The sequence below is a fragment of the Hermetia illucens genome, chromosome 3 (assembly GCF_905115235.1).
Source record: "Hermetia illucens chromosome 3, iHerIll2.2.curated.20191125, whole genome shotgun sequence".
NCBI classification, from domain to species: domain Eukaryota; kingdom Metazoa; phylum Arthropoda; class Insecta; order Diptera; family Stratiomyidae; genus Hermetia; species Hermetia illucens.
In genome coordinates, this window is record NC_051851.1 from 9,675,303 (window position 1) to 9,698,439 (window position 23,137).

The 23,137-nt window shown below is 43.6% G+C and overlaps 1 protein-coding gene across 9 annotated transcripts in view; it reads right to left on the bottom strand.

Moving 5' to 3' along the window:
* Nucleotides 1–23,137, bottom strand: part of LOC119651139 (dorsal-ventral patterning tolloid-like protein 1) — a 729,793-nt gene that overhangs the window by 22,575 nt on the left and 684,081 nt on the right. For 4 of the 9 annotated variants that reach the window (XM_038054535.1, XM_038054534.1, XM_038054538.1 and 1 more), the window contains one exon: nt 18,845–19,025. In XM_038054535.1, coding sequence (XP_037910463.1) covers nt 18,845–19,025 — 181 coding nt within the window. Of the gene's footprint in view, nt 1–5,004; nt 5,645–18,833; nt 19,026–23,137 lie in introns of all 9 variants that reach the window. The other 5 variants (XR_005249427.1, XR_005249426.1, XR_005249428.1 and 2 more) reach the window with 4 other exon arrangements.

Sequence of the window (23,137 nt, forward strand, 5' to 3'; positions counted from 1 at the left end):
GACTGGGATGTAATCTTCGTGGATCGGTGGATCGACGTTGCACCGAAAGAAGATCGCGGTTTAGCTATGTTGGAGCAAGACAGCGATTTCCTTGATTGGCCATTGGACTTCGAACCTAATGGTTCACCGTAGGATGCGATGTTTGAGCTAACTAACACTGCAGTTTTTTCAACACATAGCCTCGGTAGGCCGAAAATTCTGAGGGCGGTCAAAGGAGTAGCATGGTAGTCAGTTTGGTTAAAATGGAAGCCCTTGGCTGCATAGCTCGACAAAATGCATAATCATGGTGTTTCTAGCGGTTAAATAAATGAGCTAAAGACATATTTTTGCTCGTCGCTAGGGTTTATTATTTTTGCAGATACCGATATTTCCGATTCTTGCCTAAACGGGGCAGTGGACAATGCTGGGAACCGGAGGAAGATGAGTTTTGTATATGAACCAATCGCGCTGAGGGTGTGCAACACTTATAGGGCAGTCCTGGGTTAGGCAGTGGGTATCACTGCGGGAATAATCCCTTTGAATGGTGTAGTGAATGAAGTGCACTATCTCTGCCAAGGAATAAGGGCAAATCCGTCTGAAGTGACTTTTAAAAAGCCGTTTGAAGACGGCGACTACAGTGGGATCATTTTGGAAAAGATTATTCGCTGATCCTGTCTCTCGAGAACTGGGTTAGACAAAGGAAAGGAGAATTGAATTATCACCTCACGCCGGGCCCCACTGATAGTTACAGATAGCCTTTGTCCAAATACGCCGCTACACTCAAAACCCGGGGGACATTATGTCCAACTGTTTGAGGTTCATGGATGAAATAAGGAAGTTGAATGAAATCGTCATCGCACTTATCAGGGCTCGTAATCTCGAGAAGCAGATGCTGAGATCAGAAGCAAATTGAAGAGCATTAAACACAACAATAGCCGTGGTCCAGAAGAAACTCCAAGAACTGGATCGCTCCCAAAAAGAATGACTGTCGCGCGATTTGGTGTACATAGAATCCGTATAATTATCGAAGGACATTTGAGCACTTATAAGCTCGTTCGTAGTGTGGTATATGGTGGTCAATTGCACTAGTAATGAAGCTCCAGTACGCTGCGCATAAAAATTTCGAGAAGGCTTTCGTCAATAGGAAGTATATCAAGAGTAGTCTAGGTAGAAGAAATATTCCGGAGAAACTAACAAATATATATATGAAGGAGCAAAATGTCACGTGCTGTATCGAGGTAAAATCTCGGAGAAATTCAAAGCCCCAATTGGAGTTTGTTTTTATTATTTATGACACCTTCAACGCATCTACAGCGCTATAACTTCTAAAGTCAGCACCGATTATTCGCGGCATTGGGCTTTGTGATGACAATTTACGGTTGTTTTGGTATTAACCAGCCCTTCACCAGCATGAGGTCGGAGTCATACTGGGCTCACTGGGGAGAGCGGTGGAGTGAGTGATATAGACGAAAACTGCAGATTATTTGTCGCTATTACTGACAGTGGTGGAATGTTAGACGTTTAGGTTTTCATGTTGCCACTTTTGCCAATCCTAAAATTTGTATCCTGGCGACTTGCAATTGTTCCAGTTCTACGTATAATTGCTTTATCAGCATCGGTTTTTCCACAATGATAGGGCCCGCCTCCACTTGAATCCGGACCAGGCCAATTGGAAAGCTACTTGATCTCGTTTGATCCCTGGCCTGTGTCCTCGGCCGGCTAGCTTTTTCTGTCTCTTATTTTGTTAAATACCTGGATGCTAAACCCAAAACGAGGGTCCATGGGCTAAACAAACCGGGAGCAGGTTGCTCCATATTTGGTCTGATCTGAAATCAAGTGGAGTGCCCGTTTGAGAGACGCATTCCTCAGTGTTCGCTTTGCTGAACTGACTTGCGCAGCAGTTCGCGAGCCATACGGGCCAGAAAAGTAAAGAAGTTTCTTTTGCACATTAGGTACCAGCCCGTAACGTATCAATCTGAGGAAATCCTTACATGGACCTAGGGTGCAGCCTTGCAGCAGTTCAAGGATATCGCAGTCATCCAATAGGTCTATAGACAACAGGTGAGAGGGATTCACTCGGTTCGCCTCGACAAATTGTGCTAGTCCTAATACGATCATGTCTAGTACGTCAATCAACACCAGTTGACGATATACTAGCGAAAAAGGCTCGATACTGTCATTGGCAGTTTTCCGTCTTTGGACTCGGAGGACTTAGGGCATAAAAGTCTAACGACACACGTCATCGATGTCGGGAATAACCGATCAATGCACCTCAATGCACCTCAGCGACTGATGGACCAAGTCATCCTTGTTCACTTGCGCCATCAAGTCTTTGTATATCTAGTTCACTTGCTGCCAATCACAGACACCTTCGACCAGCACTTGCTCATCTTAAGCGGAGTGGCTGTCTGTATGAGACGCGCTGGCTTGACATTGAACCTCCAGGAGAACCAATTTGTCATGAAGGAGGTTTGATACTTGGGACACATGATCGGTAATGGGATTATTTGTATCAATCCCGACAAGGTACGCACCATCAACGATTTTTCGCGGACGAAGACCGTCAAATTTCTACGGCGGTTTCTTGGAATGTGTGGATGGTATCAGTGATTTGTGCCAAGTTAGGCTTCGCTGACTGCACTGTTGGCAGGCATGCTTCAGAAGAAGCATCAGTTTTGCTGGACAGAGGAAGCCATCGCGGCCTTCGACGCTATGAAAACGAGTCTCTCTTCGGCTCCGGTCTTGCACAGCCCTGACTTCTCCAAACCCTCCAAACCCTTCCCCATGCATTGTCACGCAAATCAACATGGTATGAAAGCGGTGCTGATGCTGAAGAGGAGGGAGATGTCAAAGAAGCTTACTCAACGTCAGCCAAACTACACTGTCACTGGGTAGGAATGTCTGGCAGCGGTGGAGGAAGTGCACAAATTTAGAGCGTACATTGAAGCCACCACATTCGAAATGGTAATTGACCACGTTTCGCTAAAATAGCTGATGAACTAGTCAGATCTTCACTGAAACTGGCCAGATGACCATTGAAGTTTCAAGGATTCACGTTCATCACCAAACACAGGAAGGAACGCTTCTAGTTACTCCGGGGTTGAACCCCGGTCGTCCTGGATGTTTGCGTACGTAGTTGCGTTGGTCCGCTATTATAGGCGTATCACTTGCACAGCATTAAGTGTGAGGATAATGAAAGTGAAGCGCAGACTGTTGGAATTAAACTCTGGAAGACCTACCGCGGAAAACTCGTTACTATATATAACCGATAACCTAGTGCGGGAGATTCGGAAAGTATAGAGGTATCCGTCAAGGATATTCTATGGGGAAATGAAAACGCCTCTAGAAGGAATGAACCTCCAAGGCGTTCTGGCTAAAGGTTCAGTTAACCCTGTAGGAATATTGAGGAGACCCAACGGAGCATATGGAAAAATGGGAGAGGAAATTATAGAAATCCTTCTAGAAATGCATTTTCCAGATGCTGATGAGAAGGCGGAAGTGGCAGTGGAGAATTCCGATATTGAGGACTATGCCACGCAATGGAACCCACTATCTTAAGATGATCAGCAAGCGGATTGTTCTTGAACTACTTAGTGTGGAACAGTTGATGAAGAACGGCGATTTCATCGACAGTCGTTGGGGTATTTGAAGCACACTGCTCGAAGACGGTAACGAAGAGGGGCAGACACATTTGACGAGCGTGACAGTTGCATTTCAGGATTTGTATCTTTAGTACGCTAACACTTCCATATCAAGAAAATTATGAATTTTCATCAGAATAAGGAGAGAGGAGGAGGTGAAAGTTTTAGAGAAAACCTATTTGACCGCCTTAAAAAAGGAGAGGCGTCTGACTCTGCCACTTGTGAGCGGGGGTTTGACTGGAGAAAATCCAAAACAAGCCCGAGCTCAAAAGTGGATATTGCTGGAGAATTTTTCATTTACATATGTATGTATCTAAAAGCGAGCATTGAGGCAGCATAGATGTAATTAAAGTGATATAATCGGGGCCGGGTTTTATACTATGTCCCGGTACAGGACACAGTGTTGATGCGGCAAGTGGAGATTTAAGAAATTTAGTGTTACCAAAGGGTTCAGTTCTGTTCCGAGAAAAATTTAGGGCGCTTGTTTGGTTTTGCATCAAATGGCCAGATGAAAAAGAGATGAATTTCTGGACTTCTGGGAGATAGCCTTGACCTTAAATATCTACTGGGAGAAACAGTTAGGATTGGTAGAAAGTAAGTCACGAAATTTGACGGCAAGGTTTTGGTAGACTTTAGGCCCTTTGTCACTTGGAGGTACTAATATTTTAATGGAGCTCGGTTTGCAGGTGCCACTTGGTTATTGGAATAAGGACTTCGAATTAGTCTTTAGGTTTTTGAACCTCAACGAATAAACCTTAAGGAACCGATTTCGGGATGACAGGCTCATTTAAAGAGGGGGGGGGGGGGACCTAGAGTTTTCTAACAAAGACAAAATTTGGTTGATTTTGGGATTGGGGGGGGGCAGGTCAGAGACCAGAGATCGTTACTACAACCCTGGGGACTGAAAAAGAAAAGGGGATCACATACCTTGAGCATATAAATTGGGAGAGTCGATGACATATGGTACGCCGGTTTGATTCCGATGACGGTATTGTTGTTTCTTTGGATTGGGGGTATACTTTACTCATGTTTTCAGTTTTAACCGAAGACCATAAACGAAGGTGATTTTTATCGGGAGTGAGAGACACTTCCTTTTGATTTCGAAATAAACCTAATGAAATCTTTTTAAATTACTAATTTTTTTTAAACAATCACTGAAGGACATTCGCTTGACATCTCCGAACATTATCTACACTATTCACAAAATGCTAATAACAGTTCAGCTACTGGTCACTAGGCTAAGATTTCCATCATTTGAGCACTCATTTTCTTTTCAAACTATTCAACATTTCAATGTTTACTTCGACAAATAAAACAAAGAAATTGTTAACTTGGTTTTGCGTTTTTTTTTAAATTCTGTAAAGGAATTGAAAGGAAAACTCACTTGGAATAGAATTTATGTTTGGTAGACCGGAGTGTTTTCTTTTTTAAATTTTTTTTTTGAACTTCGATTTTGTTAGTGATAGTGAGCTTTTCAGTCGTCTTACTTGAACGTTTCACCATGCAATATATTTTATTATTTTATTTAAGTCAATTTAAGATTTTTTGTCCCTTGCTTAGTGCAAAAAGGGACATTTTTTTTAGATCGTCGTTAATTTTTTAAATTTTTTTTTCATTCTTCTTAAGCGAACACAAGTAAATGATACATACGGGAAGTGTGAAGTGAAATAAAATAATCGAAAATTGAACTACTCCTAGCGTAATAATAATAATAAAAAATAAAAGTATTCGGGTATAAGCAAAAATAGAAATAAATAGCAAAAAAAATTCTTTAGTGACAATAAAAAAAAATTCTAGTGAAAATGTTATTGCTTTTTTCATAAAAGACCAAAAATCAATGAAAAAGGATAATGGAATCAGGAAGTAAATTAATAAAAATTCAATTGAATTGTTCGCTATCTGGTTTTTTTTTTTCCCGATAAAAAGGAATATTCAATTTTAATTTAGAGCGAAGTATGCTGTCGCCGAAAATGCTAACACCAGGAGTTGATTATTAATTGGCAATAAAACGCCACTTCCGTGACCTGGTGGGAGACGCGTATGTTGTAGTAGTAGCAATAAAAAAGAGAAAATAAAAAGAAAAGAGAGAAAGAGAATTATAAAACAGTACTGAATTAGGATGATTGTAGTGAACATATACATATAAAAATAACTTCATGACAAAAAGGGTAACGTAACGATATGCTGGATTGGTGGTTATGATTTTGGTAAGAGGCTATTTTTCTCATCGAGAAGGGTAGAAAATAAGGTCATACATTTTAATAGGCTTTGGATACACATATGAACACGGAATGAATTTGATTTAAGTTGTATCATGGCAGATGTTTCAGTATTACATTCGAAAAAAGCAAATATTTAGTTGTAATATTACAGTTCGCTTCAAAGTACCAACTAGAGCGATAAAACCCTATCGAAAAGGGCACATCGGAGGTGCCAACCCTAAACGTCATCGAGAATTCGCCTCCGACGCCGCATTGAACGGTCATGGAATCAGCTGACGGCCTGACAAGAGACTAGAGGAAAAATGTCAAGAAGGACGCTATTGATTAACATGCCGGCGCGGCAACAACATATTCGTTGCCAAAAAGTATAATCTGAATAATTAGAGCGAAAAATCGTTAAGTAATGTAAATGACATAAATGTGAATACATAATTTTGATAACATAACCGAATTACTTGGAATAAAGTGATTTAATAGTTTGGTGATATATTGATTTGAATTTGGTGGAGCGCCCACACTTTCAAGGAAGTGGCAGTTGTTTTTCAATGATATAGCAACGCTTCGCGAGCCTTCACCCAGATAAAGAGAAGACAATATTCGTTTCAATTTATTGGGGAAAAATATTTCCCAAAGGGTCCTATATTCTTCATGTCTCCCGTTTATAGTCTCTGGATAGACATTACTTTTGGTGATTTTTTTTTGACTTAATATGAAAACACTAAGTAGCAACTGAATCTTCGCCAAAATAGGGCGGCTACTATAGTAATATAAAGGTACCATATACTCGGAAAAGGTGGTCGAAAGGTAGTATACATAGGCCTCAGGGTGAAGACATAGATTGACGGCCACGATAAAGCACAAAACTTGGGAAAAGTCTGCTGAACCAATGCCAGTAGCTCTGCTCCATATGATGACCGCTGTTTTTCGTAACGACGGAAATGGATGAAGATGAGTCTCCAGCGGCTGAAATTGTGCCAACTGGTCCTCTATTTTGCAGGTTTAGTAGGGCTTACAACAATTCTCAGAAAAATGCAGCTTGTTCAAAAGTTAGGGAATGTGGACGAGAAGGTTACATATACAGGGAGAGCAAAGATGACCCTGAATATATGTGTTACGAGGAAAAAGAGAGCGTTGGCAGTCGGCACGCTGCAGCTAGAAACAGGTGTCCTATACATAGGAGAATGTTAAATCCTAAGGAAAAATGAGGCTTACGAAGTAGCGCAGAACCTATTCTCACAAACTGTTAAAGATGCAAGTGGTAAGGCAGCATTATGAACGTGTGAAAATTAAACCATCTCAGTGAGTAGAGAAAGAAGAAAGAAGACGAGGGTACAATATAAGATGGCAGATATATGTATCGATTTTGGAAGAGAGACGTCAAAATCATAGATTGTAGCTGATGATTTTAATATTTGGGTTACGGAGTGGAACTGCCGAAGTACAAACATCAGGGACGATGAGCTAGACATAGAGTCTGAAAACACTGAAAATGCAGCCACTTGTTGATGGAAAAGTTCAGAATAAGTTGTCAATCTGACGCCTGAATTATATTAGCCGAGGTAAATGATACTACATTTTGACAGGGGCGTTTTGGTACATGAGTTGCTCTGGTGCGGGCTTCGCATGCCGCATTACCATACATACACCAATTTTCACTGGAGGATCAAACAGGCCATATGTACCGCTAGAGGGGGACTGTTTAAAAGAACTTTGCGAGGACGCAAAATTTGAATGCTTGGTGGGCACTTAAAGGGTTGTTATAAAGAAATGGAATAACCTGTTTGCATCCCAATATAGTGCCCATACCCCTTTTTTCACAATAAAGACCGGTGGTGGGGCACTTAAAATATGAAGTCTTAAAAATATCTGCTGTAACCTAGAAGAAACTTAGTGAGGTTCTGAGCTCAAGCTCCAACGAATATTATGTTCACATCAAAAATGGATCCGACTCAGTCAACTGGAGTTCATTGGACAAAATGGAATGCAGTCAGTATTCGGTAGGTCAAAGCTGATAAGTTCGGGGTTTTGTTGAAGGCGAAACTGAATTCCGAGCACATCTTTTCTATTCCTATGATGGTGCTCAATGTACGGAATTTTAGATTCAGTCGCAGATTACTTGTGATCGGAATTTTCGCGAGTAACCTTTCAGGACAATCTCAAATGAGGCAGCGTATATTATTGCAAGAATGACCTTTCCTATTTTGGTTTAACGTTTTGCCCTTTTGCCTTCAGAATTTTGTTCTACTGCTAGCGATTTTACTCAGAGAAGAGTTTGTCGTGGAGTCGGTGGAGTTTGAGTATACAGACGGCAATGCGGAAGGCGCAAGGAAAGTATAAAGGGTTGAAGACATGATCGAAGTAACATTACGTGGTAAATTCGGGGATTGGGAGTGGGTGTGAATTTCACACATTGTTAGGAAAAGTCTAATAGTTTTCTTCCAATCTAGTAGGATGCTTCTGGTTGCCTTCAAGTCCAATCATAATCTTGAAGTGTCCGCGGCTCAGCAACGGGGGCGGGATTTCATTCACCTTTTGCAGGATCATTTTCAGCAAATAATTCCTTCTATATTGTGCAAATTCCTTAAAATTTCCATTTATTGAATGTATTCGGGTGAATTGATCGTGACAGAGGGGAAAAAGCTGCCGCATCTGTCAATGTACTGCGTATGTTGCTGGCAACATTAACTCTAGAAGTTCAAGGCGATGCTAGCGGCAACCGGCACGGGCTCATGGGGACAGCTGATTACGCCCGGCGATTTTGATGAGCGATGGAGTTGATGGAGAGATTTGAATCGTGCCCGGTGAAGGGCACAGTAGAAAAAGTTACAGAGTAGGAAATAAAAATACATATTTTAGGAGTCTATGTACCGCGGAGCTTCGGTGGCGGTGATAAATTCGACAAGAAAAGGGTGATCAACCAAAACAATGAAGAAATTGGCCAGGATAAGAAGCCGCAAGGGGGTTCCTAGGCGACGAAAACAGCATCAGCTGGAACAGCAGTTAACGCATCTGCAGTGGTCGCGGCTGACACAACATCAATAACACAAGAAGAAAAATTTGTTACGAAGCATTCGATTGTGTACAAACCGAAAAGAAATTCCTAAAAGGATTAGCCGGGCGTGAAGCGGACATCGAGGAGGTAAGAACGCTGTCTGGGGTGGATAGGCGGCTCGCTGCCGAAAGTGAACCCAGGTGAGCTTCTTTCTTTTTCCTTGTTGAAGTTTCTTATAGATTCGCTTGGGATCTTACCACTTACAAAGTTATTGAATCGCACCGGAAAACATATTAAGCTGTGCAAAATTTAGAATTTGAAATAATGAAAACTTGCTTTTTCAAACTGCTAGTGTTAATTTATTGGTCTTGCAAATACCAATATTTAGGGAACCACTTGTTCCCTTCATCAGTACCAACAAGTCATAGACTTGTGGAGGTTGAACCACATCATTGTTGAAACGAAGTGAATTGTGACAAGATGGGAGAGGAGGAGAGGCTCATTCTCCCTTATTATTGCTCCCCAAGGAAAGGGTTCTTTCTCTCTTATTATCATTCCTAGTCATTCACGATTTGATATGCTGATTTATGGTTGTCATAAGCAGCTATGTGGGGCATAGCAAAAACACCCACACGCCATCGCTGGAAGTTCTTGAAGATGTGTTTCAACTGCCTCTCCAACTTTCAGCGAAGTTTACACTCTTCCTTTACTTTTCCATGCCACGTAATTCTTGGATGATGCTTAATATGTTATTTATCTCATAGTCGTAGGCCGACTAAAATTCTTCATTCCCCGATCCTTCGGTGATTTTCTATATACTGGGTGACACACGGGAGATGGACGGCTTTACTGAAAGCGTGGTGGCGGGCGATGAGCGTGGTGGAGATATTCCTTCTCCGCACAAAACGTCATTTCAGTTGTTTCCTTTCGTAATATCCTCAGATGCGTGAAACACTTCAGATCAATACGTAACATAATGGATAAGAAGCATACAGGTCCGAGACGCAGTGTAACTACACCAGAAAATGTTGCAAGAGTAAGAAAGGCGGTACTCACAAGCCTAGACGGTCAGCAAGATGTCATGCTAGTAAGCTAAAAATTAGTCGAGAGTTAGAGAAATCGGTATCCTGACGAAATTAATAAGACTGACTAGGATGACCATGGTCAACGTGCAAGGCCAGATAAAAGCAGCAGGATTACTCTCAAGACCATTCGACATCAGCAACGGTCTACGACAAGGGGATGCCCTATCATGTGTTCTTTTTAACCTGGCCCTGGAGAAAGTGATTCGTGATGTTAAGATATATGCGAGGGGTACGATCCTCTTTAAGTCCACCCTACTGGCCTATGCTGACGATATCGACCTGAGAAGTACAAACTGTCTGCAGGCGGTGCGAGATCTGGGGCTGCATATCAATGAAGACAAGACAAAATATATGGTGGCAATGTCAGCATCGAAAACCAACCAATCAACAAAATCAAACCGCACTGGTTAAACAGGAAGAATAAAAATAGGAGAATACAATTTTGAGACCGTTGATAATTTCTGTTATTTAGAGTCGAAAATCACATCCGATAACAGCTACGATGATGGAATCCGCACACGGTTTTTGGAAGCCAAAAGGAGCCTATTTCAGCTTACAAAAACTGTTCCGCTCGAAACGTCTCACCATAGGGTCAAAGCTCTTACTGTACAAGACTATGATCTTGCCAGTCCTCATGTATTCCTCGGAAACTTGGGTTCTTAGCAAGAAAAATTGCGAACTCTTGGCCGCGTTCGAGAGAAGAATCCTCCGAAGAATTTTTGGCCCCCCACATGAGGATGGACGATTCCGTAGCCTAAACAACGACGAAATCTATGAGCGATACCATGACCGTCCGGTTGTGGATAAAATCCGGCTCAATAGGTTACGGTGGGCGGGTCACTTAATCTGTATGGATGAGGATGATCCCGCCCGGAAAGTCTATAAGGGAAATATCTATGGTAGAAAAAGAAAACGATGCAGATCCTGCCTGAGATGGAGCGATGGGGTAGGTGAGGACGCCAGACAGCTTTTAGGGATATCGAATTGGTGGACCTCGGCGCAAAACCGGGATGTCTGGAGTTCGTTATTAAGGCAGGCCTTGACCAGATACCGGTTGTTGGGCCGTTGATGATGATGATGAATTTGTTTTCTCTGGGAGTTTTAAAGCCCGGAGTTTTGGTAATAAAGTTGCTGGTTCGTTCTCGCAATAATGCCTCCGCACACACGCCATTGTAAGTGCTATTTATATATCAAAAAGCCCACGGACCCTCTTCCCGCCCAACCGGACCGAGGGGCGACCAACCTAAGGATGGGCTGAAGGCAACATCCAAAGGCCCACATCACAGCGGTGATGCGTTTTAACGCAAAGTGTGTGCGACCATGCGAAAATGTATTACTACATCCCGATTGTCGCAAACACTTCAGTCAATTACGCGGAGGTCCTGCACTACAGAGACATGGATCTTATATCGAAGACAGTGCAGATCAAGACTGAAACCCATTAGGTCAGATTGTTACCGGACAGGACTCTTCGGACTATAGCACAGGTTGCAAGGATAACCGCTTTTTGCATCTCCATGTATAGTCCAGCCCTAAGATCAAGCGTTTTCAGCGCTTTATGTAAGTTCTGCGGGACTAGTCCCGTCGCTGAAATTACTACTGGGACTACTTCGATCTTTTGTAGTCTCCAAGTCTGCTTCATATCGTCTGCCAAGGGGCCGTAGTTCCGGATTTTTTCGTTCTGTTTTTCAACAGTGTTCCGGTCCAACGGTACGGCTACATCGATTATGAAGCACGCTCGTTCTTCCTTCAGAAGCAGAACTAGATCGGGTCTGTTATGATTAACACTGTGGTCGGTGGCAATAGTGTGATCCCACAGTAGTTTGACCCGATCATTTTCCAAGATTCTCTGCGGAGTATACTTATAGTAAGGATGGTAGGTTGCCACTAAGTTATACTTCAACGCAAGGTTTTGATGGAGAATCTTGCAGACGGAGTTATGACGATTGGTGTACTCGGTACTGCTCAACATCCTGCACGCAGATGTTATGTGCTGGATGGTCTCCTCTTCACAGTTGCATAACCTACAATTGGAGTTGGTGATTGAGGAGTCGTGAAGAATGTACCGTTTATAATTTTTTGTTGGGAGCGAAGCATCCTGAATTGAAATTAGAAATGCTTCGGTCTCATAGAACAGTACACCATTAGTCAACCATTTGTTGGAGGCTTCGATGTCAATGCCTGACAACAACAAATTTTTGATATGACCTCCGTGAATGGGTTTCGCTTTCCACATGTCGATCTTCTGTTGGACTGAAGTAACATTCGACATGGGATCCCATTCTTTGCTTCTCAGGTTCAAAGGAGATAATTTATTATCTGCCATGAAGGTAGCCTGATGTATTTGGCTAGAGGATTGTTTCTCATAGAAAAACTCACGAAGAGAATGCACTTGATTGTAGTGCAACGTTTTTAAATCAAGTACCCCCCTTCCTCCCTGATGACGTGGGGTAGTGATCCTCAATTTTTCGGCAGCTCTATTATGCATGTTGTTGTTTGCAAGAACTACCCTTACCCGTCTATTGACAGCTTCTAAATCAGTATTACTCCACTGTATCACACCGAAAGTGTATAGAAGGACGGGAATGGCGAAGGTGTTGATTGCCATGATTTTATTTTTCCCGTACAGCTCAGTTTTAAGGACAAGATCCAAACGCCGTTCAAATTCCCCCAGCAACTTAGATTTGATTATTGCCACAGCTGGTGTTGTTGCTTGCAATATGTCGAGGTATTTGTAGATGTCGTCCGAATCCATGCCCTCAATTCGGATGTTATTTTGGCTGTATCCTTCGTTGTCGGTGTGTTTTCCCCGAACAATTGTTTTTATGCGACATTTCTCCAAACCCAACTGCATGCCGATATCCCTGCTGAACTGGATGGTGATGTCCAGCAAGGAGCGAAGTTGGTTCTCGTCTTTGGCATACAATTTGATGTCGTCAATGTACATTAGATGGCGTAATGTACATTTCGACAATATGCCATGCTTGACTTGGAACCCGTATTTGCTTTCATGCAAAAGATGGGATAGCGGATTCAAAGCCAAACAAAACCACAGTGGGCTTAGAGAGTCGCCTTGGAAAATGCCACGCCTGATTGGTATCTCTCCCGATGTTTGCGAAGATACCGATAGCTTCGTGCTCCAATTCTTCATTACTGTTCTCAGTAGAAGAACGACATTCGGGTTGATTTTATACAAGCGTAACACTTATAGTAACCACGAATGTGATATGGAGTCAAAGGCTGATTTATAATCGATGTAGGCTGTCGGGATGTTTCGTTTTTGGTGGACAGCCTGCTTTACAGCTACCGTATCGATTATAAGCTGTTCTTTGCAGCCTCGGGAGCCTTTTGTGCATCCTTTTTGCTCCTTAGCTATCAATTTATGAACATCAAGATGTTTTGAGATGTTCGCGCACAGAACTGAAGTGAAGACCTTGTAGATGGTAGGAAGACAAGTAATTGGTCGACATTTTGAAGGGCAAGAGACACCCTGTTCCTTGGGGATAAGGAAAGTTATCCCCTTGGTGAAAAATGGTGGAACTAAATCAGGATCGGCAATCATCTGATTAAATTGATTTGCAAATATCCTGTGAGTGCTCTTGAACCGCTTCAGCCAGAAGTTGTGAATCTTGTCAACTCCTGGCGCCTTCCAGTTACCTGCCTTGTCAAGGATTGCTTTAACGTCGACTTCAGTTACGTCAGGCATGGTCATTTCGGGGAGAGCCTCGCATGAACGCATAAGGTGTGGGAGCCACGCTGCTTCTAAATTGCAACGGCTGGATTCGCTCCAAACAGTTCTACAGAAGTCTTCTGCGTGATCCAGATCGAGGTTACTTTCCCTATCTGAGCTAGTGAGATTTTTGTAGAATCCCCGTTGGTTCTGGAAGAACAAGGTGTTGTCTGTCCTTCGCTGAAAGCTTTTCTGATACCTACGGATGCGATTGGAGTATTCCGCAAGTTTCTGCTTCAGCACCTCGAGGATTTCTTCGATTGGCATATCATTGGACAGATGGTAGTTTCCAATGATGTTCGCAACGGATCTGTGCACTCTTGGTGATGGATTTCCAAGGAGTGCTTGCGTCACACGACCAATCTCCTTTCTCAACTTTTCGACTCTTTTGTTAAGTCGAAACATCCAGAACGGTAAAGTCTCTCTGCACATACCTCTGTTATTCGCTCTAAGATGTTGGTTATGGAGACGAATATCCGTGGCAGCTGCAACGTAGATCAGGCTGTGAACCTCTGTAGCAGTAATCTCGCTAGCCAAACGATCAGCCAAAATTCTGTCAACGGCAGCAATGATGTTAGTAGTTGCCGAAGTAAACTTCAGTTTTGGGATCTTTGGCCTAGCGTTTGGGAGAATCTCAGCATACTCTGTGAATGCGACCTGGAATGCGGTCAAAGCCTCATTATAAATTGGGTCGACATCCCCAGTTATTAAGCTTCTCCTGACTACTGGATTCATGGAGTGCCTTACAGGTGGAGTACTTGTGTTACTCCTTTGACTAGTCCGGTAATTTGATGACTCCAGCCCGAGCTCAAGTGAAACCTCTTGGAAGATTTGTTGCTTAGTTGGTAAGGCAACTCGGTTGTTATTCACTATCACCCGGTACTGGTTGACGACGTTCTGTTCCGGAACATGACTTAGCTCCGGAAATCGGGTTATGAACGCGTCATGTAGTCGATGTCTGTACCCTGATGGATTCCGTTCTAAATCTGTGACACGGTAATAGGCGCGGACGATGAATTCGTTGAGTTCGTTTGTCCAAACCATACGACGCCTAAGTCTCCCGTCCCTGATGGTTGACGGCATAACCGCCAAAACATCCAAGGGCGAAGAGCCGCTCTGATGTTGTTGAACGACCCTTAACCGTGTTGGGTACTGCCTTCGTGTCCCTGGGGTCCCACTAAAAGAATTTAAATTGTTTTCCCCAATTTTATTCCCACTAGTATTGGGGAAGCAGTCAACCCTGCAATAGAGCCCCAATGTTGCAATGCCCCATGGTTACCTCCAAAGGTAGGGAAGGTATTTGGAGGGGAGCTGCTGAAATACAGTGTAACGTCACTGCAATTCATCCGATAGGCGTGTCGATCTCTTCACCTCGGATTACGGATTTGTTAAGGAGGTTTACTCCCCCTGAACGGGAAGAATCGGTAAGGGAGGACGAACACAAAGGGAAATGTTCTGCTTGCCCGCGGCTACTTATTTACAAGATTAACTTGCGATATTCGTAGCTGACCCGGTGGGTCATGTCATTATCATCGCCTGGTCGCATGCAGCTCTGCGTTTGCAACTCAGGTGAGGATAAACCTGGTACGCCAGGCATATATATATATATATTACTCAGTTCCAGTTCCCCACACTCTTTGCATTTGTTATTTTTGAATATCTTCCTGGCGTATTCTACGTAGGTTCGGATGATTTCGGTGGAAGTTGGTTTACAAGGTATTAAGGATGTATTCCTCTGCCGACATACATTAGTCCGCAAATACCATTGGTGCCATTTCCTCCAGAGCTGAGAATTTCTGGCAGGGACAAAGCATATAGTGATCAGTTTGCATTAGCGACTTACCAGGCTCAACATCGATCAGCACTACTGTTGTAAGGATGAGAACGTCTGGTGTCTACCATATTGCATCAAGAAAAGCCAACCTGATGAAAGGCTACGATGTGTAGGCTACGATGTGTAGTCAAGCATCTGCTTTGGGGCAGTTTGGAAATCAACGAAAAAGGTGAGTCCTACCTCTTCTACTTTACTGTTAACATAAACACATCGATGTGTAAGAGGGGTAGTACATTAACCGTATCAATCGTTCACTTTTCCAGTTCAGAGCATTGTGACGGTTGTAAGAGGTTCTTGATATCATCCACCTAACTGACAACGGGACTTTAAGGGAGAGATTTCAAAAATGCTTGGTCAGAGATCCTTGCTAGATGACAGCTGGGTACTTTTCAGTCTGAATTTTACTCCTTATCTTTCCCTTCAGGGATTGCAGGGTGACCGAGGGTATCAAAATCTAATTTACCGGTTCTCCCAATAACAACCTTGGCATGACAGACGAATTGGAGTCAAAGTTCAGGGCTCTAAGGAAGGGAATAAAAGTCGTCTTTAGAGTTTTGGGCCTAGCAAAACACACTAAAAAGATATTGTCAGCGTGCTGGAATGGTCTTCGAGGGTACGCCAAGCGATACCAACAGTGAAGCGACCATTGGCGTTTTGTATTCAGTGGAGACATTCTCTAAGTTAGTGGGACAGAACCGCGTTCTGGGTTCCTGTTCATACGAATATAGGGAATATAGGGTATGAGCAGACAGGCGGACCTGATTTTGAGAGTTCTTCGGTCGACGCTGCCTGCGTTACGGTGGCGACCGATGAAGGGTTTTGTTGTTGGAGACTCGTCATAGCGTTTTGGCCAGATTTGTACAGGAATACGGCGATTTGACCGAGGCGTTGGTCTATAGATGATCATGCCGGGTTGGTGAATTTGCGGAGGGAGTGAAAGAGTCTCAAGGGCTCTCTTTCCAACTGCTAGTTAGAGCCAGACTGCAGGCATTAGATGAACAATTCTTCTAGCACATTAAAGGGATCTCTAGTTGCAGATTGGGAAGCGGCTATAGGTTGGTTTCGGAAGCCTGGGTTGTCTAGATTCCACTCTCCTTGTTCAGCCATAGTGTTAGGAGCTTGTCCCATTAAAAGGACGCACTAAGTATTGACTGGGCTCCTCGAAGTGGCCACTTTTGTCTACTCGTATAGCTACAGTATTAGACCTTAAGGGTAGGGCCTGCCTTAGGGCTAACAAAAGTAAAGTCACAATCATTTAAGGATGGAAACCTGGCTTGTCTAAAGTTAAAAAAAGCACTATTCAAACGTACTGAATTTTGTGAATAAAGACTTTAAATATATTTAGTTTTTGTGTTGTATATACGCTATTAGTTTCCGTATGCGCGTATTCATATGTGTATCCGTTTGAAGACACCTTTAAATTTTCCTACAAGATGATAGAGGTAAAAGTAATAGGAAAATATGTTTGGCATACCAATCGAGCTACTCTTCAGATGCAATTTCTTTGCAATTTACATAAGCTTGGAAGGAGTTGAAAGAATGATTTTCATATTTCAATGGAAAGCAATTTTCAATTTAGTTCAAGCAAAAAGAGAAATTTAAAAGGTGCCTGAATTTTCTTTATCTAATAAATTGTTTGGTTTAATCGTTGGTCATTATTTTTGTTCATTAAAATATCAAAAGAAAAAGAGACTGCAATCAGAGTTTATTAATTGTCCACTGATTTAGATATAAATTAAATAAATATTATCGCTTGGGGAGGACCCTTTCGAGTTTGTGTCAGGAAGAGTAAATTCACTAAAACAATGAGTACTCATGAAAGGAAGCCAATGAATTCAACACTGCAGTCCTCTTTAAGAGCACGGTCCAAAACCAAGACAAAGACGACTCCCAAATTTTCTTCATTATCTTTTGAAAGTTTTAATTGATCCAGGAAAATTTATCCAGATACGCAGATGGCCCCAACTCTTAGATGAAAATATAGTCGAAGGGAGATATCTTTTCATCTCAGTATGAATCAGTCAATCTGAAAATTTAAACCAAAACTTTTCGTGAAATTTCATCCCCAAAAAAAAGTTCATCCCTCCCAAGTGAAGTTTAAGGAAATTCCAAGTAACGCTGGTTGCTCTCATTAAGCACTCAGAAAGCATAATCAGCAAAGTGAAAAGTTCGAGCAACCTTTTTTGCAATTCTTTCAAGGATATTCGGTCCAAGGAAGAATAAATAAGAGAACGGATGTTACCGGTGATTAATGATATCCATTTTTGGGGGTCGATATTTGAGAAGGGCCAAGTAAATGCCTAACAATTGCAGGCAACATTTGTTACAATTTGGGGGATGATGAACGGAAAATATTATTTACAATCTAATTGAGTTGATCATTAGAGGACGTGAAGTGACTGTACCTGAAGGACAATTTTCTCCTTGGTGAATTAGAGAGTCATAACGAGCATGGAAAATTATTTGTGAAATCAACGGCACGTCGTAATGAAGAGTAATGTCTTGGGACAAGAAAAACTGTGTTGGAAGCATTACAGCCATTAGGGCTTTGAAGTCGCATCGATTATCAACGCCTGGAATTAATCGGATTTGGGGTGAAAATAATCACCATTGTTAGTGGAGGTTTTACTGCAGTTTAGGGGGTGTATGGGCGGCATTCAGAACTTACTGCACTTCTGAACCATCTATAATAAAAAAAATGCGAATGAAAGGGGTTGCGTGGATCAAAAAGAGTTCCTATTTCTCTCTAAAAGCGGATGGGGGTTGCGGACCGTTTTCTAGATTCAATTAAAAAGGATACGTACTCATTGTTGGTTGCGTGAGAAACCAAGGGCATGAAATAAAAACCTAAACATTAAAGAGCTGGGGATTCTTTAATAAAATATTCAATACAACGCATTATCGTGCTGCGTGCTACCGGCTGACAATAAAAATATATCTTTAAATGGTTATAGGTTCGAATATATAGATATAGGTATAGTAATTGTAAGGTAAAAGGGTATATAATGATCAATTTCTTACTGCCTAAGGTTAAAGTATTCAATATTTATATATTTATATGAAAGTGTTTCGTCTGGTTCAATTTCTTTTAAATTCACATAATGTCAATGGTAAATAAGACAAAACCCAAAAAAAAAAGATAACATTTTTGAGCTTCCACTGATATCTCTTGGCTCAAAAATAATAAACTAATAAAAACAATTGAGTCAAAACGAAACCATCTTGAAAAAAAAATTCAGAAGGACACTATGAAATACTAAAAAAAAAAAACAAAATTAACCTAAAATCTTAAAATTAAAGAACTACAAAAGTAAAAAAAATTAAAAAATGAACTGAACCGTTCGACTCACTCACGACTCACAGTTCGTTTCATCGCTATCGTCCTTCGGCCCGCAATTTTTAACACCGTCACAGCGCAATTTGTCAGCTATACAATAGCCGCTAGCGCATTCAAAATGATAGGTTGATTCGCATTGTGCTGACATGGAAGATGGTGGCCCCGGGCCAGAATCTTGGATTTCAGTCCAAACAATACGGAAGCCCTGTAAGAAAAAGATTGGATATTGGTAAGACTACTGTGTTTATAGTTTTTCCAATTCACATACATGTAGAAGACTAAACTAAAGACAAATCAACTTTTGGAGCACAAAATCTTAATGTAGAACACGATCCCGAAAAGTTTGGTGCAAATCTTTCCATTATTAACAAATTTATAGTAAGTCAGATAGCCTGTGTGGAGTTGTCAAATCTCCCATCAGGCGCGTCCCTTCGTGCGGATAAGGGAATGCTCGGCGAATGTGTCATGGCCATGCACATGCACGCATCCGGAGATGTGCGTGCATGGGCATGTTTATGCGCAGGCCGGGTAGGTGGGAAGTAAATGCCCACCCGTGGATAAAAATTGGCTATGGGAAGGATACCCAGAAATAAAACCAAACATGGAGGAGCAGAAGAAGAATTAAGTTACGGTGCAGGGCTTCGGAAACCCAGTGCCGGCGGTTTTTGGGAGTGAGCAAGCGGGCTCCCGGCCGTCGATATCCAACGACCGCAGTGCCTCAGTAGTGGGAACCTTGGCTACTGTGGCATCTAATGTTACAAGCGTACGGGAGGAACTTGAACTGGCTCCAGTGATGGATCCGTTCAGAAGGAGCTCGATTTTTCGCAGATCCCCTCCCACACGGGCACAAGCCCCCACGATCGCTATCCCGAGTGGGAAGCGTATAGCGGGAGTCTTCGATGAGGAAGAATCACTGACGCCGATTCACCCGAGCGATGTTTTGGGCAATGATCAGTCTGGAGTTGCCTTTACTGCCCTCGGTAAAAAGATCATGGAGCTGTGTGAGTTTATAAAGGAGCGCAGGAACATTCACTAAAATATAAGGGCCATGATAAGAGGCATCCGTTTGACGTACGGCAAGGCCCAGGATGAACGAGTAGGGAAGTCGCCGATTGGAAAAGTGAACCAGGCAACTCAAGTAACGCCGATTCAAAACACGAAAGGGGAGAAACCGGGGAAGAGGCTGCGAGAGAAGCTGAATGACTCAACAGGCCAGCAAACCCCGAAAAGAAGAAAGGACTCAACTCCCAAAAAGGCGGAGTTCATGAAAATTATGTCTGAAGCTACCAGGGAAAATACTGCAGTGGCTACCTCGAGAAAAGGGATCGAACCTTCAAAGGCGGATGCGGAAGCTTGGAGGAAGGTAGAACCGCGGAAAAGAAATTATCGGAGGAAGATTAGACCGAAGGTGATTTTCATTTCCAAACGGGGTGAAGGGTCATACGCCGACATTCTCAGGAAAGTGAAGGCAGACCCCGAATTCACCAATTTGGGAGACAACGTCAGCCGCATTAGACGGTCGCAGAAGGGAGATCTGATGTTGGAACTTAAGAAATCCAAGGATGTAACCGCGGACAAATTCTTAAGCCAAATCGGGAAGACTTTAGGGCAGGAAGCCGACATAATAGCGAGCAGGCCGGAGATCACTATAATGTGCAAAGATATAGATGAAATCACGACGAAGGAGGAGGTTCGCGAAGCGTTGGAGAAACAGTTCGACCTTGCCGGACTACAAGAGTCAGCGGTGAAAACGCTAAGGAAAGCCTATGGGGGAACACAAACCGCCATCATCAGCCTACCAGTGGAGAACGCACTCAAACTGTTGGCAGCAGGGAGAGTGAGAATAGGCTGGGTTATGTGTCGCCTTAGGGAACAGGTGGCGTTAAAACGGTGCTTTAAATGCCTTGGCGTTGGTCACATTGCGAAGTCATGCACTAATCCAAATGACAGGTCAAAGCAATGCAGGAGATGCGGAGTGGAAGGCCATATCAGCAAGGACTGCGGTGCTGACCCAAATTGTCTACTGTGCAAAGGAAAGGAGGGTGTGGACCATCGGCACATTGCGGGCAGCAGCAGGTGCCCGGAATACAGGAGAGCCCTTAGCGCAAATCGCAAATGAAGTTGATACAAATCAACCTCGATCCGCGAGAAAAACATCGATGTGGCCATACTAAGTGAACCATACCGAGACCGCGGTGGTAGCGTTTGGGTCAAAGACCAAACGGGCCAAGCAGCGCTATGGACTTGTGGAGAACAAGCCTTCCAAGAAATAATGCAGCACCCGGAGGAGGGCTTCATCAGAGCGAAGGTGAAGGGCTTCCACATCTACAGCTGCTATGCTCCACCCAGCGCTACACTCGTCGAGTATGAGCGGATGCTTGCTGCTCTTGTTTTGGATGCAAGAGGACGTTGGCCGATCATAATAGGAGGCGATTTCAATGCGTGGACTCTTGAATGGGGCAGCCGGATAACTAATGTGAGGGGACGTGTTCTCCTCGAAACATTCGCGGAGTTGGACGTGGTACTGGTGAATGTTGGGCCTTCGTACACTTTCCGGGGAAGGGGCCTGGTGTCTATAGTGAACCTGACATACGTGAGTGCCACTTTAGCCAGTAGAATCGCTTGGCATGTTAGTGAGGACTATACTCACAGCGACCACCAGGCAATCTGCATAGAGATTAAGGGCGGATCGAGCTCGAAAAAGAGTTTTCGCAAAATGCCGGGTGGTATGCTTGGCTGGACAGTGAAAGCGTTCGAGGGGGACACGTTTTCCGCGGTGCTCAAATCCGACATATCCCTGAATGGTACGGCTGGAGAGAAAGCCACCCAGATCACTCGATGGGTGACGGAAGCATGCGATGCTACTATGCCCAGAAGGCAATTGCTCCCCAGTAGGCAACCCAACTACTGGTGGAACAACGAAATCGCAAGTTTGCGAGCTGCATGTTTTCGGGCAAGGAGGCTTTCCCAGAGGCTCAGGGGAAAACCCGGTGCCGACGGTCGAGAGGACGTACACAAGCAATTGCGTGGCCGCCTAAAGGAAGCCATTCGGAGGAGCAAAAAGAACTGCTTCAAACAGCTGTGCGACCATGCCAACATAAACCCTTGGGGCGACGCTTACAGAGTGGTGATGAAAAGGCTGCGGAAATCACCCCAGGTGACGTGTCCGCGCCTCCTGAAACAGATTGTTACCACTCTGTTCCCTCACCATGAAAATAGGGGAAGGCAAATTTTTGTCCAGCTAAATGACGGCATAATACCGCCTGTAACTGTGGAGGAGCTGCGGGAAATATGTGATAGGTTCGGTGACAACAAGGCCCCAGGTTTAGTTGGCATCCCCAACCGAGCTTTGAAACTGGCAGTGAAGACTAGGCCCGAACTTTTCGCCAACACCTTCGAGGCGTGCCTAAAAGAAGGAATATTCCCTGCCCAGTGGAAACAGCAAAAGTTGGTGTTGCTTCCACCTGGAAACCCAGCGTCTTATCGTCCTATCTGCCTGTTGGATACAATGGGGAAGATGATGGAGAGAGTCATCTACAACAGACTCCTGCCCATCGTCGAAGCCAGCAATGGTTTGTCGGAACGCCGGTTTGGTTTCCGACGCGCCCACTCTACGGTGGACGCAATTAACATGGTGGTAAACCTGGCAAAAGGTGCACTGATTTCTGGCGGCTGCTGTGCCGTGGTGGCGTTGGATGTCAAAAACGCATTCAACTCGGCCAACTGGAATAGAATTAAACGGGCGTTGGCTGACATAGGTGTCCCCGGATACTTAGCGAATTTGGTGGAAAACTACCTCTCAGAGAGGACTCTCTGGTACGGGACGGATGAGGGCCTCAAAGAGTACATTGTCACAGCCGGGGTACCACAGGTATCGGTACTTGGTCCCCTGTTGTGGAATATCATGTATAATGGGGTGCTTGCTCTTTTCGTCCCAGAGGGGACTACGATTGTCGGCTTTGCTGATGACCTAGCTGTGGTTGTTGCAGCAAAACACCCAGAAGATGTGGAGGTTCACGCGACGGAAACAGTGAGAGCGGTAAAGTCCTGGTTAGAAAAGGCCGGGCTGACCTTGGCGGACGCGAAAACGGAAGCGGTCTTAATAACGAAACGTAGGAGAAATAACACTGTAAAAGTGGAGGTCGGTGGACATACGGTGGTATCAAAGCCGGCTATCAAATACCTGGGGGTAATAATTGACACCAAATTAAGTTTTAAGGAACATCTAGAGTATGCATGCCAAAAGGCAGCCAGTGCCACCACGGCACTTGCAAAAATGTTGCCAAATATTAGTGGGCCGAAACATTGCCGGAGGTT